Source organism: Lytechinus pictus, chromosome 7, assembly GCF_037042905.1.
Source record: "Lytechinus pictus isolate F3 Inbred chromosome 7, Lp3.0, whole genome shotgun sequence".
NCBI classification, from domain to species: domain Eukaryota; kingdom Metazoa; phylum Echinodermata; class Echinoidea; order Temnopleuroida; family Toxopneustidae; genus Lytechinus; species Lytechinus pictus.
The window spans coordinates 32,944,223-32,959,591 of NC_087251.1; the positions used below are offsets into that span (position 1 = coordinate 32,944,223).

The 15,369-nt window shown below is 34.9% G+C and overlaps 1 protein-coding gene across 1 annotated transcript; it reads left to right on the forward strand.

Moving 5' to 3' along the window:
* Positions 1-1,482: 1,482 nt before the first annotated feature.
* Positions 1,483-15,235, forward strand: LOC129264528 (stress-induced-phosphoprotein 1-like). Its single transcript, XM_054902411.2, has 9 exons — positions 1,483-1,714; positions 4,793-4,919; positions 5,350-5,452; positions 5,625-5,745; positions 6,429-6,525; positions 8,222-8,383; positions 9,585-9,688; positions 10,617-10,792; positions 12,542-15,235. The coding sequence occupies exons 1-9, from the start codon at positions 1,703-1,705 to the stop codon at positions 12,627-12,629; spliced, it is 990 nt and encodes a 329-aa protein (XP_054758386.1). The 5' UTR covers positions 1,483-1,702; the 3' UTR covers positions 12,630-15,235.
* Positions 15,236-15,369: the final 134 nt, after the last annotated feature.

A 15,369-nucleotide genomic window follows, 5' to 3' on the forward strand; every position in this document is an offset into this window, starting at 1 on the left:
AACGAGTACAATAATTGATGCGAGTGCAGGAAGCGAGCCAAAAAATTGTGATATTCCAACCATAAAGCAACATTCTATACATTTTTGTAACCATGAGCAGGATTAGTACTGTACTAAACAATAATTGGTGCAAGCCGCGATTCAAAATCTGTGATTTTCGAACCTAAAATGTATTATGTTTTATTATTAAAGAAGGTATATTTATTTTTAAAAAAGGGCATATTTCATTTGGAAAAAGAAATCCTACAGGGATTTGGGGGGGGGGGGGGGGTGCAAGAGAGCACAAAGCGCAAGCTAAAATTTTCAAATGCTTAAACTGAAAATGAGTCATTTTTACGATTCTTGTCAGTTTTCATATTTTTTTTTTGCTTACAACCACTTTTAAATTTCAATTCTCATTTCTTGTATCTTCTACACTTATTTCACCTTAAAAAAACAGAATAAAGAATACTAACAAAATAAAGTTATATTCAAAAGGATATAAAATAAACAGGGCGCACACCATATCCTTAGTTGGGAGAGGGTAAATCTTAATTATTTCTTTAAACAGTCCTTAATTATTAATACTTATTGATAATATCAATAATTATTGATTATTCAATTATTATTTTTGTATTAATTATTATTTCTTGAAACTATATTGACACAAAACAAATACGTTGTTTATTTCATTGAAACTGTAGAGACATGAAATTCACTACCTTGAGGAATTCCAATACTACTTCATCTTTTAAAACTAACTTAAAAACCTACTTGTTTAACACTGCATTCTGAAGATCGACAGGCATTCATTTATCTATTTCAACTTGTATTTTTCTTGTTCTAGTTCACTTGTTTCTTACATTAAATTATAATTCTAGCTCCTCTTTTTCAAGCGCCTTGAGCATTTCAACAAAGTGGATAATGGCGCTATATAAATCTCATGTATTATTATTATTATTATGTAAATTTGACTGAAAAAAAGGTTTCACAACAAAATTAAGGTCGTTTTGGTGCCAAGAAATTTGATAAGCCAAAAAATGGGTTTCAACACAAGATGTTGGTCATTTTCCATACATTTCTCTTATAATTATGTGACACATGCACCTATACCAAAATTCTGGAGTGCTGCCCCCGTGCTGCCTATGGAAAATAATACACGCAGCATCCCCTGGGAAAACCTTGGGGGTGCTTCAGCTTCAGCACCCCCAGCAAACTGCTTCCCAGGTCCATGCCCCCGGGCTTTTGCCTTGCCAGCCCCTTTTTTTGGGAGGGGGGGGGGGGGGGTTCGAGTGTCTCATACCCGGTCTCATAGTCATACCCCTCACTCGCTGCTATAGCTAGCTGTGCCAAAGTTTGCAGCATGTGTTTCTTGTTTTACAGTTTCTAATGAGATAGGTAGCCTACTGAAAGCGTCTAGGCTTTTCCAAGGCTTATTAGTCCTAAATTAAAGTGATGCTAAGTATCTCTCTTTTGCTCAAGAGTTGCCATCACGCACACAGCACATATATGAAATTCAAATAATTATTCGCATAAAAAAATATATTTTCTTTCCTTTATTAGAAAAATTTCACTTTTTTAAAGAAGTAATGTGACTTTAATGTTATTAATTTTCACATACTGGCTTGAAGAAAAGCTAAATATTTTTAGGTTAGTGAAAATTTGTTTAGAGAAATGATCCAGAAGCTTCGGAGCAGCTTAGGAACAATCGTATACGGGAAACATGGCAGACGAGGTAATATATGTGCAATATTTTCGCATTTCAACCATTGTAGAATAAGTGAAGACGTAGATGATTTATTTACGATTTTAAGGTTGATAATTGAATATAAAGTTTTAATTTCATTATCGTGAAATAAAAGAAACCCGCGTTAAATTCGTTAGCGCTCTTCGCAATCGCACTCGCAGATTGAATTGCAGTGCATTGCATGCAGTGCAGATTTCGCATCCACAGACTGACACAGTCGTCTGTAGCCAGGCGGCTTCTAACTTTTTAGACTAGAGAGTAAACTAAAAGTCATTTACTTACGTAAGGTTACTCTCCTATGAAGCCAGGCAGTCCTCCCCATTCATCTGCGTGTACCGCATAAACCCTGAAACTTTCGCCCCCGAGATTTCTACTTTCCTTCTAAAAGATCTAGCTCTAAATCATGTATGGCAGTGAGTCCAAACTTCGCGCGTGTCCATACTTCGCGGACGGTCATTATCTAAAAAACTAGCCAATATCCTTAAAATCTGACATCATCAACGTGAAAAGCGACCTAAAATTACCCTTTGGTGTAAATTTCTTTAGGATGAGTTCAGTATTCATGAAAATATTGGCAAAAGATCGGCAAATTTGTCACCGTTAGCGCCCGTTTTGAAGAAATCTGATATTCTCAACAAGCATCACGATATCACCATTTTGCAAGCAGAAATCATCAAAAATGTGAGTTAAATGTGGTACTAACCGATTCTATAACATTTTGCCATCAATCTGATATAAATATTTCACTTTTTGAGCTTGAGTTTTTGTTTAAATGTCCACAAAAACTTTGGTCCGCGAAGTTAGGTCACACTTTTTCTGAACGGTTTTCCAGCACAGCGCGCATTCGCCGATCGGAATAGATTTTTGAGATCGCGATACCGGCGAATCCCCTTGACCTACTTTAAATTTTCGTCCATGATTTTATAGTTTACGATCTTGCCGTCAATGTGGTAACTATTTCTTGAATTGGTTTTGTATAAATTATGAATATTTTGTGAAAAAATTTAAGCCTGATGAATATTTTTGAAAAGTGCGCGAAGTTTGGACACCCCATCATAAATGGGATAAAAACTTCATTTCCGACATTTCTACGCTCTCGTTATTTTTAAAACAAGAATTCATCAAAAAAATGAAAAAATATTGTGAAAAGACGGAAGAGACTTGCCCGATGTTTACGCCGCCATCTTGTTTCTTATTGTACTTCCCCAACGTTACGCGACGCTCGCGTCCGTAACGGGTGGGTAGCAGTCCATGTGAAGAGTGACCCCCCCCGGTACCGTCCTCATCATTAGTACTTAGTAATAGTAGAGTTTATCCATCATAGGGTCAGCAGTACCGCTTGTCTGCCCACACCTTGTCTAGCCTTATTTTGAAACTGTTCACCTGTAAAAGCAATCTTTAGAAGTTGTGTTTTGTTAAATTCATTTTTTTAAAAGTTGTTGCAAGTGCAAAAATGTTGAATTTTGTGAATGTACCTGTGTATAGAATCAATCAGATGACAATAAGATTAAATTATTTCATGGAAAAATACATCGTAATATTACAGTGAGTGAATGAATATTGATAAAAATATTTTATGAAATAATTTGGGCTCTGAATTTGTTTGAAAAATAAAAAGTGAAATTCTAGCTAACCCTTTTAATTGCTAACTGTACGTTCTCAACCTTATTTTTTATACATAAATAGGTGCATATCTTAATTTCTTTACCGCACAGGATGCTTGCAATAGCAAAGCTTTACTGTTGGGGACATTAAATGTGTCAATTTTTTGCGCATTGTAAATTCGCAAAATCTGTGAATATAAAACGCCCGCAAAAATAACAGCTTATAATATCTGCAAAGCTGCTGCATACTGCATGGTCTGTGTTGAGTCTATGCAAATTGCGAGTCCATGCAACACACAATCCGTGCAGTTTTTTGCACATCATTGTAAATTTTTTAATAAATATTTTATCTGCTTTTCATCCTTATTGCCTTATCGTGATATTCACCTCCTTTTTTTATGTGTGTTGTATGTGCTCTTGCCTCTCGGTTTACTCTTTGACTTGACTCTGAGTTTGAAATCGATGTATGATTTCACAGCCACTGAACTAGGGAAATCAGGTCACAGAATCTAGCACTCCCTTAGTACTCTATACGGTGCCGTCTACAGATATCAGTGGATGGGTGGGGGGGGGTGAAAAAACTGTCCACATAACAACAATCTCAATATTATCAAGACATGATTTATTTTTGTTTATGAGGATATCCTAGCTTTCTGGGACGATCCTCATTTTTGGTTGAATGCCTCTACTGAGCTGATGATAATGCCATTAAAAGGATACTCTGGGCCCGAGAAAATATCAAAATAAATAGAATAAACTTCACTGAGCAAAACACTGAAAATTCCACCGAAATGTGATGAAATAACATAAATATTGAATTTTAAAATTTAGCAGTATTATGTTTGAACAGTTATATGCACTGTTATGAATATGGAAATAGTTGGGCTGATGATGTAATGTCTCCACTTTTCATTATTGTTATTACCAGGGCCGAGTCAAAACGTTTAAACGATGTTCAAACGACTGTTAAAAGCATCAATGGTTTTCTATTTTGACAAATGCTTAACTGTATATAGCCAGTCTTGGTCTACACCAAGGCAGAACTGACTTCAACTGAGTATTCTAAGGGCTTTAGATGTATTCTTCTGCCCTATCAAAATTCTCTTGACTCTTTATCGAATCTTTAGACAGGCTTGAAGGCGCATAGCATTCAAGCGTGAATAGGAAATTAATTTAGCCTAGGGCCAAGGCATATGAACAATTGTAGGAGGAGCTGTTTGTGCCAGAAAATAAAGCATTTATCCACTAGATCAAGAGAAAATATGCATTAGAATTGGCATTGCATTGGTATCCACTTCTACCTCCTTAAGTTCTGATTTTGGTCTTGCTCTGCTTCCATTTTACTTCGTAGAAGGGGGCCCAAATATGTCTGCACCATGTGCGTGAGCCTATCCAAAATTGGACTTCAGATTAAACGTGTTTTTTATTTTACCTGACAAGTATTTGATACTCCCATTACCAGGCTTTGAAACTGAAGGAGCAAGGGAACGCTGAATACAAGAAGAAGAATTTTGATAAAGCCATTGAACTCTATACCCAAGCCTTTGAAAAAGATGGAACTAACATCTCATATATCACAAACAGAGCTGGTAAGTAAAATGAGACCCTTTAGTTGCTAATTATGAAACTTTTTTTCCTAGTGTCAGTTTGAAATGGATTAGGCCTTATGCAATCTTCAGTTTTTAATATTTGTATTTTTGCCTTTGACAAATGTTCCAAGAATACATCCAAAATTTAGTTTTTAGAGCAAATGATACAGACCTTTTCTTAAAAGAAGTGAAAAATGTAATCACAATATTATTTCAGGAGCTATATGCAAAGTAAGAATAAGTGGTAGACTCAAGAGCTAGTTACAATTTTGCATTAATGTAATTTCATTTAGAAATGAATGTTTGCATGCAACCATGCTGTAATTAATTCACACATATTTTCACCAGCAAGCAAGTTTCAGGTGATTTGTATCCTGATTGAGATGAGTGGACAATGTTGTAATTGACCTTATTTTTCTTTTGACGACAGCTGCACATTTTGAGAAAGGAGATTACACGTTATGCAGGGAGGATTGTTTGAAAGCAGTAGAAGTTGGCAGAGAGAATCGAGCTGACTTTAAAATGATTGCTAAGTAAGAATTCTTCTATCTTTCAACCATTTTGCAAGTTTGGTATTGATAATGATGCTGTTAATATTAATTTATGTAGTTTTTAATAACTACTTGTATATAGGCATGCAATAAATCTAAGACTTTCTTAATAACCTAATAACACTCATTTATTCAACTGTTCATTGCATTTCAGAGCTTTTTCAAGAATAGCATCGTCATATACCAAAGAAGATGATCTAAAAAATGCAATGCTTTATTACGACAAGTCTCTAGCAGAGAATAGAATCCCGGATACACTGAAGAAGAGACAAGAGGTAAACTATATACCAAAGTGACAGTTCCTTCTTCATTTTTTTTTTTCGATAATGCTTTTTCTTGATTTTAGTTTTGTTAGGTTAGAATCACATTCAGTCAGGATATGTTATTTTTAGTTCAAGGAGCTTGCTTTCTTTGTTAGAATATATTTTTGGGTTGGTTGTCTATTTTGAAATAAATAATCTTCCTTGAAAAGTATATGGCTAACGGCAATTTGAGGAATATGAGACTTGAATGGGTGTACATGTAATTTGAAATTGGCTATATATGTGATGTGGAAGGGTGATTGTTTCTGTGTATGGGGGGGGGGGGGGGGTTAACTACTATCTGAGAGTACAAGCAAATGGCCCCTTTATGGAATTAGAGCAACAATCATGTATGTATTCAAGGAAGTCAAATGCCTGCCATTGTCATTCTTGACTCACCTTGTTTTTCCTCATTTGTACCAACGGTACTGTCTTGGCCTTATTTTTAGTTCGCAACGGGCAAGTTCAGGAACTTGGAAACATAGTGGATATATATAATTCACATATAAAATTAATAAAAGGCACTAGTGGTAAGTGCAATTTGCCAGTCAGTCAGTCAGTTCTAATCTAATCTAGAAAAGGCCCCTGTTACAGGAAATAATAATGTTATCCTACTTTACTTCCAAAGATGATTATCATATTTGTATTGCTTGTAGGTTGAGAAGAAGCTGAAGGAAGCAGAGAGATTGGCCTACATCAATCCTGAGAAATCAGAAGAAGAGAAGGCCTCAGGGAATGCTGCATTTAAAATAGGTTTGTGGCCATATATCTAAGTCGCATTTAAAGGGGAAGTTCACCCTGAAAAAAAGTTTATTGTAAAAATAGCAGAATAAATGATAAAAATAATAGCAAAGGTTTGAGGAAAATCCTTTGAAAAAAAGTTGTTAAAATTTCAATCATTTAATTTGTGACGTCATAAGTGAGCAGCTTTCCTACATGTCGTATGGTAAAAACCAATGAAATATTGTTTCCTTGAGAAAATTGAAAATGGTTTTTATTGTACCTTCAGTATATCAATACACAAATGATTTCACACCCGCTCCTAAAAAGAATATTAAAAGTAAGTCATCACCAACCATTAAAAGTTTGAATTTATGCATTTTACATTACATAAAATATGGGGCAGCTACTTGTTTATGACGTTGCAAATAAAAACTGGAAATTCTAATAACTTTCGTAATCTTTAATGGATTTTCCTCAAACCTTCGCCAATATTTTTTGTTTTTTCTGCTATTTTTACAACAAAGTTTTTGTCAGGGTGAACTTAAAAAAAGTAAATTCTCAGAGAGTGAAATGCAGTGATTTTTTTCCTGAAATGAAAGGTTCTAATTACAAATCACTTTGTCCAATCTCGTTGGACTACTGGTCCCTTACAGTTGCGATTGATACAAATCAAACCAAAATTGATCTTAAATTGTATTAAATATGCAAATTTAGATCAATTGCAAGTTGAGATTTATCTATCACAATGTTTTGTGAGACAGGGCCCAGATACCTATTGAACTTTATTTATGAGAAGTTATAGCACAGCGCTTCTCAACCTTTTTTATCCTCGAGGACCACCTCGACTCTCAAATTGTTTTTCAAGGCCCACCTACCAAAATCTTAAGTAAACGTCCATTTTGATGAAAAAATATGATTCGTGAAAATTGAAGGCACATCTCTGGAGCCCATTTGTAACAAACAGTTTGAGAACTAATCTGCATTCCAAATGTCCGGTAACTGGGCGACAATTAACTACATAAACAATATGCATGCACATGAGGTTCACATCAAAGTTAGATCGAAACCATCATAGTGTGCATGTGCATGCTTTGAACATGTATGATTATCATACCGAAGCGTATAACTTCTGAAGGTTTCCATGGCGAAGAAGAATAGTGTAGTAGGTCCTGAGGACGACAAGAACACACTTGTCGAAACGTCGAGATTGGGTGGTCCTTTTCAGGACCAACATATGCCCAAGAAAGATACATGGTGTACCGTGAAACCTACTACACTATACCGAAGCGTGCTTTAGTTTTGTTTGACCCATGTACACCGATCACACATATCATGTTCGGATAGTTTTGTGAAATATACTTTAGTTTTTTCTCTCTCTGGAGCTTCTCGCGGCCCACCTGAAAGAGCTTCCCGGCCCACTGTTTGAGAAGCGCTGTTATAGCAGATATTTGACATAATCTGTGCGATGTAATACAATGAAATACCTTCAATCTTTCTATTCAGTTCTAGCTCTGCTACTTGGTCTGCCTTAGAATTATAATATATATTGTGTATTCTGTAGTAGTTGTCCCAAATGATGCCTCTACTTTAACAGGCACAGAGTGTTGAATTTTAGGTGCTGAAAAATTTGCTTAAGAAAGACATTTGACATCAAGATGGAATTCTTCTGTTTGAGGCAATGGCACTATTAGAATGAATTATACATTTGATTCTTTTGTCTTTGCAGGTGATTACCCGACAGCCAGGAAACATTACACCGAGGCTATCAAAAGGAATCCAAGTAATAGTAAACTCTACAGCAACAGAGCTGCATGCTACACGAAGCTAGCAGAGTTCAGACTAGGTCTAGATGATTGCGAAGAATGTATCAGATTGGATCCTACATTCAGTAAGTGTTCCTGTTTCCCTTGCTGAAGGAGGATGCTGCAAGGAAATTTTTGCGATCCATTGCAAATTGCTGATGCTCAATTACAGTTTATATATATCGTAACTAGAGATTGAAATTTGTTGCTTTGATATAGCAAGAAGGGCTGACAGCAATCAAGTGCAAATTTGCAATTGATTGCCAAACTTATGTTATGAATGATTTTTGACCCAACAGTTGACTTCCGATTGATTACAAGTGACTTGCAATGCTGCATAAGAGGTTGAATGTGATTTATATTGAGGTTTACATTATGGTAATATGGATCATAATCAAATGATAGGCCGAAATCTAACATGTGATTAGTCAACTTAATAGGTAAATTTGCTAATGTCTGGTACTATTGATGAGTTCTGTTGACCAATCAACAACGTAGCACGGATTTTTTTGCAATCGATCACAAATTAAAGTTGTAAATGTGCAAATGAAGAGTTCATTTGTAACTATAGCAAATAATCGTCACTTCAATTGAATAAGATGACAATTGCGAAATGGGTTACTGAATTATTAAGTGTGAGAGTGATTGGATGATGAATGGTTATAATCTCTGTTCAAAGACATGCCTATGATTGTGTTTTTACACAAGATGAAAGCTGTGTAACAAACAGAGATAAATCAATCAGTGACTCTATTTATCTGTTTCAGTGCTTCTGACACTGATAACAGAATATATGTGGCACTGTACAGTACCCCATAGAGACAAGATTACTGAAATTTGCCTGTGCAACTACAGTGTTTTTCCTTTATTCACTTTTGAGTTGACTTTCCTAAGTACATACATGCAAGTTTCTGATGAATCTTGGCATTAATCCAACATAATTTTGATTGTTGGGATAATTATTTCAATGCTCCTATCTTGAATAATTTGAAATGCAATCTACATGTTGTAGAGCAGAAATTTGTATTTCTGTTTTTAAAAAAAAAACTATTGTTATATCTTTTCTGTGCCATTGATTTTGTAAAAATAGAATTTAAAGTAATCATTTGATACCGAGTTCCATATACAAATATTGTAATTGTTCATGTTCACAAATCACAATATAATTTCTTGTGGTCCAGCCTTCTTTTTTTAGCGATGACTCACTTTTTACAATAAGTTAAAATGGAAAAAAAAATGTATGAGGTGTATTTATACAAGTTTATTTCTTTTGTTGTATTTTCACAGTCAAGGGTTATCTCAGGAAAGGTACAATTCTAATGGGTTTGCATGATTATACCAAAGCTAGCTCAGCATTTCAACAGGCACTGGAACTTGATAGCAATAATAAGGTAAGACAGATGTCTGTTGTAAAGTTCTGTTTTGTTTAATGATAATAATAATTAAAGAAAATTATACTTGCTTGTGTTGTGCCTAAGACTTACTTTATCGAAAGTCTCTAAGCACTCTAAAAAATAATGTAGCATAATTACATTGGCCCGTATTCTGAAGTCAGGTTTAACTTAAACTCAGGTTTAAAGTTGTGGTTAAAGTATGGGAAGCTAAAAGTATCAAAATTTTCATTAAGATGTATGTTTCTTATGTTTACTGTGCTCTTTCCTGATTCATTGATGGTGAAGATAATCATCTATTTATACTTCCTAGACAATTATGAATGATTTGAGAGCCAAATGAGCTGAAGTATGATATCTCTCCTGTTAGTGATTTATGGAACAATTAGCTATCCATACTTAAACCACAACTTTAAACCTGCCATCAGAATACGGGGCCCTGACTTTAGCAGAGCATCTGCTATGCACACTGCGATTCGAGGAATATATTCCTGCTAGTTACACACCTCTTCCTCATATATTTATATATATATTTTACTGTGTATGGTTGTCCATAAGAAACTGAAACTCTTTATGCTTCGCTCGTTAAGTACTCTTTGCCGTTTTTACTTAGCCTGGCACTAAAAAGTTCTATCCACATAGCTGATCATAGCTCGTATAGGACAATTGCAAAACAATGAAAACTAGCGAGTGAGTCGTGTTAAAATCAATTTGAAGGTACATGTATGTGTGTTATTTATGGTAAATACCTTTGAGAAAATATCTTTAAAAAAAAAAATGACATTACTTGGCCTATTTTCTCTTAATTTTCTTTTATTTGGCACATAATTGATACAAAAATTTGATTTTTCTTTTGTAAAATTCTGTTAAAACTCACATCTTGATTGCAAATCTTTTCCTGCCTTCATTTTTTATGTTGCTATGACAGGAAGCCCGAGATGGTGTCTATAAGTGCTCAACCTACTCCACTCCAACAGAAGGGATGAGTGAGGATGAGATCAAGATGAGAGCTATGAATAATCCAAGGGTTCAGAAGATCATGGAAGATCCCGCGATGAGATTGATTCTTGATCAGATGCAAAGTAACCCAGGGGCTGTCACAGAGTAAGTTTTATTTTATTTATTTAGATTTTATTTATTGTCTCGCCTACATAGCAGAGCGAGACTGTAGGCGCCGCTTTTCCGACGGCGACGGCGGCGTCGTCGTCAACATTGAAATCTTAACCAAGGTTAAGCTTTTGAAATGTCATAACTTTAAAAGTATATGGACCTAGTTCATGAAACTTGGACATAAATCAAGTATTACTGAATATCTTGCCCGAGTTTCAGGTCACATGACCAAGGTCAAAGGTCATTTAGGGTCCATGAACTGGACCATATTGGGGGAATCAATATCGAAATCTTAACCAAGGTTGGAGGTTTGGAAATGTCTTCATAACTTCCAAAGTATATGGACCTAGTTCATGAAACTTAGACATAAGGGTGATAGTGTATCACTGAAGATCCTGCCTGAGTTTCAGGTCACATGATCAAGGTCAAAGGTCAGTTAGGGTCAACAAACTTTGACCATGTCAGGGGTATTTGTGGAATTGTCATCATAACTTTGAAATTTTATAGATCTAGTTCATGAAACTTAGACATAAGAGCAATTAAGTATCCCTGAACATCCTGTGCGAGTTTCAGGTCACATGACCTAGGTCAAAGGTCATTTAGGGTCAACAAACTTTGATAATGTTGAGGGTATTTGTGGAATTGTCATAACTTTAAAGTTTATAGATCTAGTTCATGAAACTTTGGACATAACGGTAACCATGTATCCCTGAATATCTTGTGCTTGTTTTGTTTGTTTCTGGTCACATGACCAAAATCAAAGGTCATTTAGGGTCAATGAGCTTTGGCCATGTTGGGGGTATTTGTTGAATTGGCATCATAACTTGGAAAGTTTATGAAACATAGATATGAGGGTAATCAAGTATGAATGATTGTTTTGAACATGTCTAAGGTCACATGATCATAGTCAAAGGTCATGTTGGGTCAATGGACATAGTATTTTATTATCATTGAGTGTTTTCTTTTGTGAATAATTATTTAATACCTTTTTCCAGAGTCAGCACTGCTGCTATATCGAATCGCGTGATGCAGGCGAGACTGCCAGTTCCACTTGTTTATTTATTCATGTATTTGTTTATTTATTTTTTTTGGGGGGCATGGTGTCGACTTTAAGATTTATGATTTTGAACTATTGTTATGCTAGGGGTACACTTCTCAGACAAAAGGTGACCTTTTTGTGGAACCTATTTTCTTCCATGTAAAACACATTTTTATGTACAAAAGGTCTTATTTCAAATGTTTTTTCCTTCATTTGATGCACTGTTAATTGATGTCCCCATTTAGCTATTACAAAAGACTGACGTCATCACTTTGGTATTCTGCATCCATATCCATGTCTTCTTTCAAATTGGACTTTCACTCTGGACTGTTATAACCTTGTATCTCACAATGTAAACATTTTTAAGTCAGCTCAGAAGAAGCTTTGTTTCAGAGTTATGACATATGTAGCAACCTTCTTTGGCCTAAAAAGAGATCCTCTCAGGAATTAGGCGACTGTTTTCAGACAATATGAGGTTGCCACCATGGCCATTACATGTATTTATTAAATACAGCTTTTTCTTTAATAGCTGCCCTCAAAGTTTTCACTGACATTCCTGTTTATATTCAACCAAAGTTTTTAGATGCTCGTCTAATGATATTTTTCATTTTTATAGGGAATATTCTTCTGTCCAGATGATATTCTATCCTAATTATAAATAGATTTTTCTATAATTTCACTTTATTTTTCCCTTTACTTTGCAGACATTTACAGAATCCTGAGATCGCAGCTAACATTCAAACCCTTATGGAAGCTGGTCTTATCAAACTTTCAAAAGGTCCAGCAATGTAGATAACACCTCTTATACACCAATCTGTATAGTTTTGTGTGATACATGTTATTCCTGTAACCTGGAATGTTCTGCTGCTCGTAAAGCAGTAGACATTACAAAACCCCCACCCAGGGAAACTGTTTCGGACTTGTCCTGCTTTGGGCCATTCACCATAATCAATTCAAGCTACTCAAATTTCAATTTAAGCTACTCAAAATTACCCATCCAGGGTAATTGTTATTTGTCCTGCTTCAGGCCATTCATCATCATCAATTTAAGCTACTCAAAGTTGGTTTTTGATAATATCTTTGATTCATGCAAAGCCAGTTTTTACAATGTATTTGACGCATGCCCCATGCAGCATTATAATGAGAAGTCATTTCATCAAATTTCTGAGCAAAGCTGTGTATCATGGAAATATTTTTTTGTAGACAAGGGATAAAGTCATGAATTTGTTTGATTTTGCTTTTGTCTCAAATTATTTCTCAGGTTTATTTATGGATTGTAATCTTACTATATAAGTTGATGTTTGTAGCTGATATCCTATTTTTATAAGAAGGGCTTTTAACTCGGCGACGGTGCAAACTTGATCTTTTGTTTTAAAGAATGTGCATCAATGCGTCATTTTGTGTGTACTTTGGCTATAGGTTCAGAAGTTCAAATGGATTAAGATTTAAAGTCTTACAAATCTAATTTGTAATATTCTATCATCAAATGATAATAATGACATTGTTTTATGCAGTGCACACGCTGTCCATAGACGCTCATGTGGCTACATTTTTCTTGTATATAACGAGCTTTTAACAAATTTGGCAAATCTGCCAAAGCCAATCTTTCATAGGTTGAATAACCGCCTAAGTTGCTTACATCAGGAAAACAGTTTGCCAAACACGTTCAATAAATCAAAATTAGATTTCTCTTAATTTGAGCAGATACCTGTTTCTGAATTAAATATTTACAGATTATAATCCCATCCTAAACTTGGTGGGTTGCATTTGATGCTAGTCAGCATTCAGGGATAAGAAAAACTAATGTGTGTTATTTAACTCAAATATTGCCTCTCTCTAATTAAACAGCATGATTGCGCAGTTATGAATGGCAATATCAGTGGAATTCGGAGGAGTCAATCAAACAGTGTATTATTAGTCGGTTTAGGATCAATTATGTAACCCCATACTTGTATTAAGTATGCAGAATTTTATCCTGTATTTTACTTTTTATTAATTTCATGGTCCCCAAAAATGAATATCATTCCAAATGCATGTTCTGTACAGTCCCCTATCTTCATTCAAATAAATCTTTTTGTACTAGGCATCTCTCTTCCACGTTTGACAAGAAGTAGTTGTGAACGGAATCAAAGTAAATTTTTTGTTGATTAACTCTTTGCACGCTGAATTAATTTTTGGGGGATAACGACAATCGTTTCCATTAAGTTTTCATATTGCACCATTGGTACTTATTGTTATTATATAGATGTTATCCTAGAACTATTGCCTTTTATTAGCTTATCTAATTTGAAGGTAGGGGAGAAAACTAATTACATGTATTACGATTGTTGAATTCAATTGTATGAATGTGCAAGATTGCAACATCAGCGCGCAAAGGGTTAAGGGAATATGGGATGAGGTAATTACACCGGAGAAGAATGGCTACTAAATGGTACTTGGTGCTAGGATAGAGACTGCTGTCAGACATCACCACCCACAATTTCTCTCTGCATAAAACCTGAAATCTTTTTTTTTTCTCATGATGTAGGCTTGGCACAGGGACCACCCCTTCCAGTACTTAAAGGACAATGAAACCTTTGGAACAAAATAGCTTGTGCGAAAACAGAAAAATAAACGGATCAAAGAAAGTTTGATAAAAAATGAATAAATATGAAATTTATGAGCATTTGAAGTTGAGATCATTATTGTAATGAAGATCCTCCCATTGGCAATGCGACAAAGACATGAAAGATGTCTTATGTGAACAACCTTCCCATTACTTTTGTATATATTTCACTTTAACTGCCTTTTTTATCACATCTATCAGTAGATTACATATTCTTTTGATAGGAGGGCATGTAATACAGATTTTCAGAGAATACTTTGTGGAGAAAGAGTTGGTATCACAAGAGCAAAAACAAGACATTTTGAGGGTATTTTATAGTCCATCAAAGGGAAAGTTGTTTACATGTGACATCACACATCTTTGTCGCTTTGCCAATGAAAGGATCTCCATAGCATTAGTGATCGCAATATTCAAATGCTCATAACTCTATCAATATTTGTCTGATTTTTCTCAAACCTATGCTCTTATTCTATGATTTTTCTGCTTTCACACAAGCCTACTTGTTCCAAAGGTTTCATTTCCCTTTAACTGGACAACCATTCATAAATTTACTTTTGTCCTGATTTCATTGTATATTGTAATCCAGAAGTTTTGTAGTATAACCTGTATATTTGTAATAATCACATACAAATTAGCATGAGGCTAAAACGATGTGCTGTCAAATAATGCGACTGTTTAAACTCTGGGCATTTGTTGTCATTTGATAATGATATATCATGCTCGAGATAGATGTGTATAATTGTGAATTTTGATGAATATCAATAAAAGAAACAATATTTCAGAACTGTAATTACATCCATTCGTCCCAATGATTTCCATCTTTTCCCCCTTTTTCATGTCATTATTGATCTGTTATTTGCTCCAACCTTCTCTCTCTTTTCCTGTCTCTCCTTTAAATTGTTCCATGTAAACATTTGTTTGTGAATT

Excerpts from the sequence above, each read along its gene's own strand:
- LOC129264528 (XM_054902411.2), top strand. Across the intron at positions 4,920-5,349 it reads ATATATCACAAACAGAGCTG|CTGCACATTTTGAGAAAGGA; the intron begins GTAAGTAAAATG and ends TTTTGACGACAG. Across the intron at positions 8,384-9,584 it reads CAGATTGGATCCTACATTCA|TCAAGGGTTATCTCAGGAAA; the intron begins GTAAGTGTTCCT and ends GTATTTTCACAG.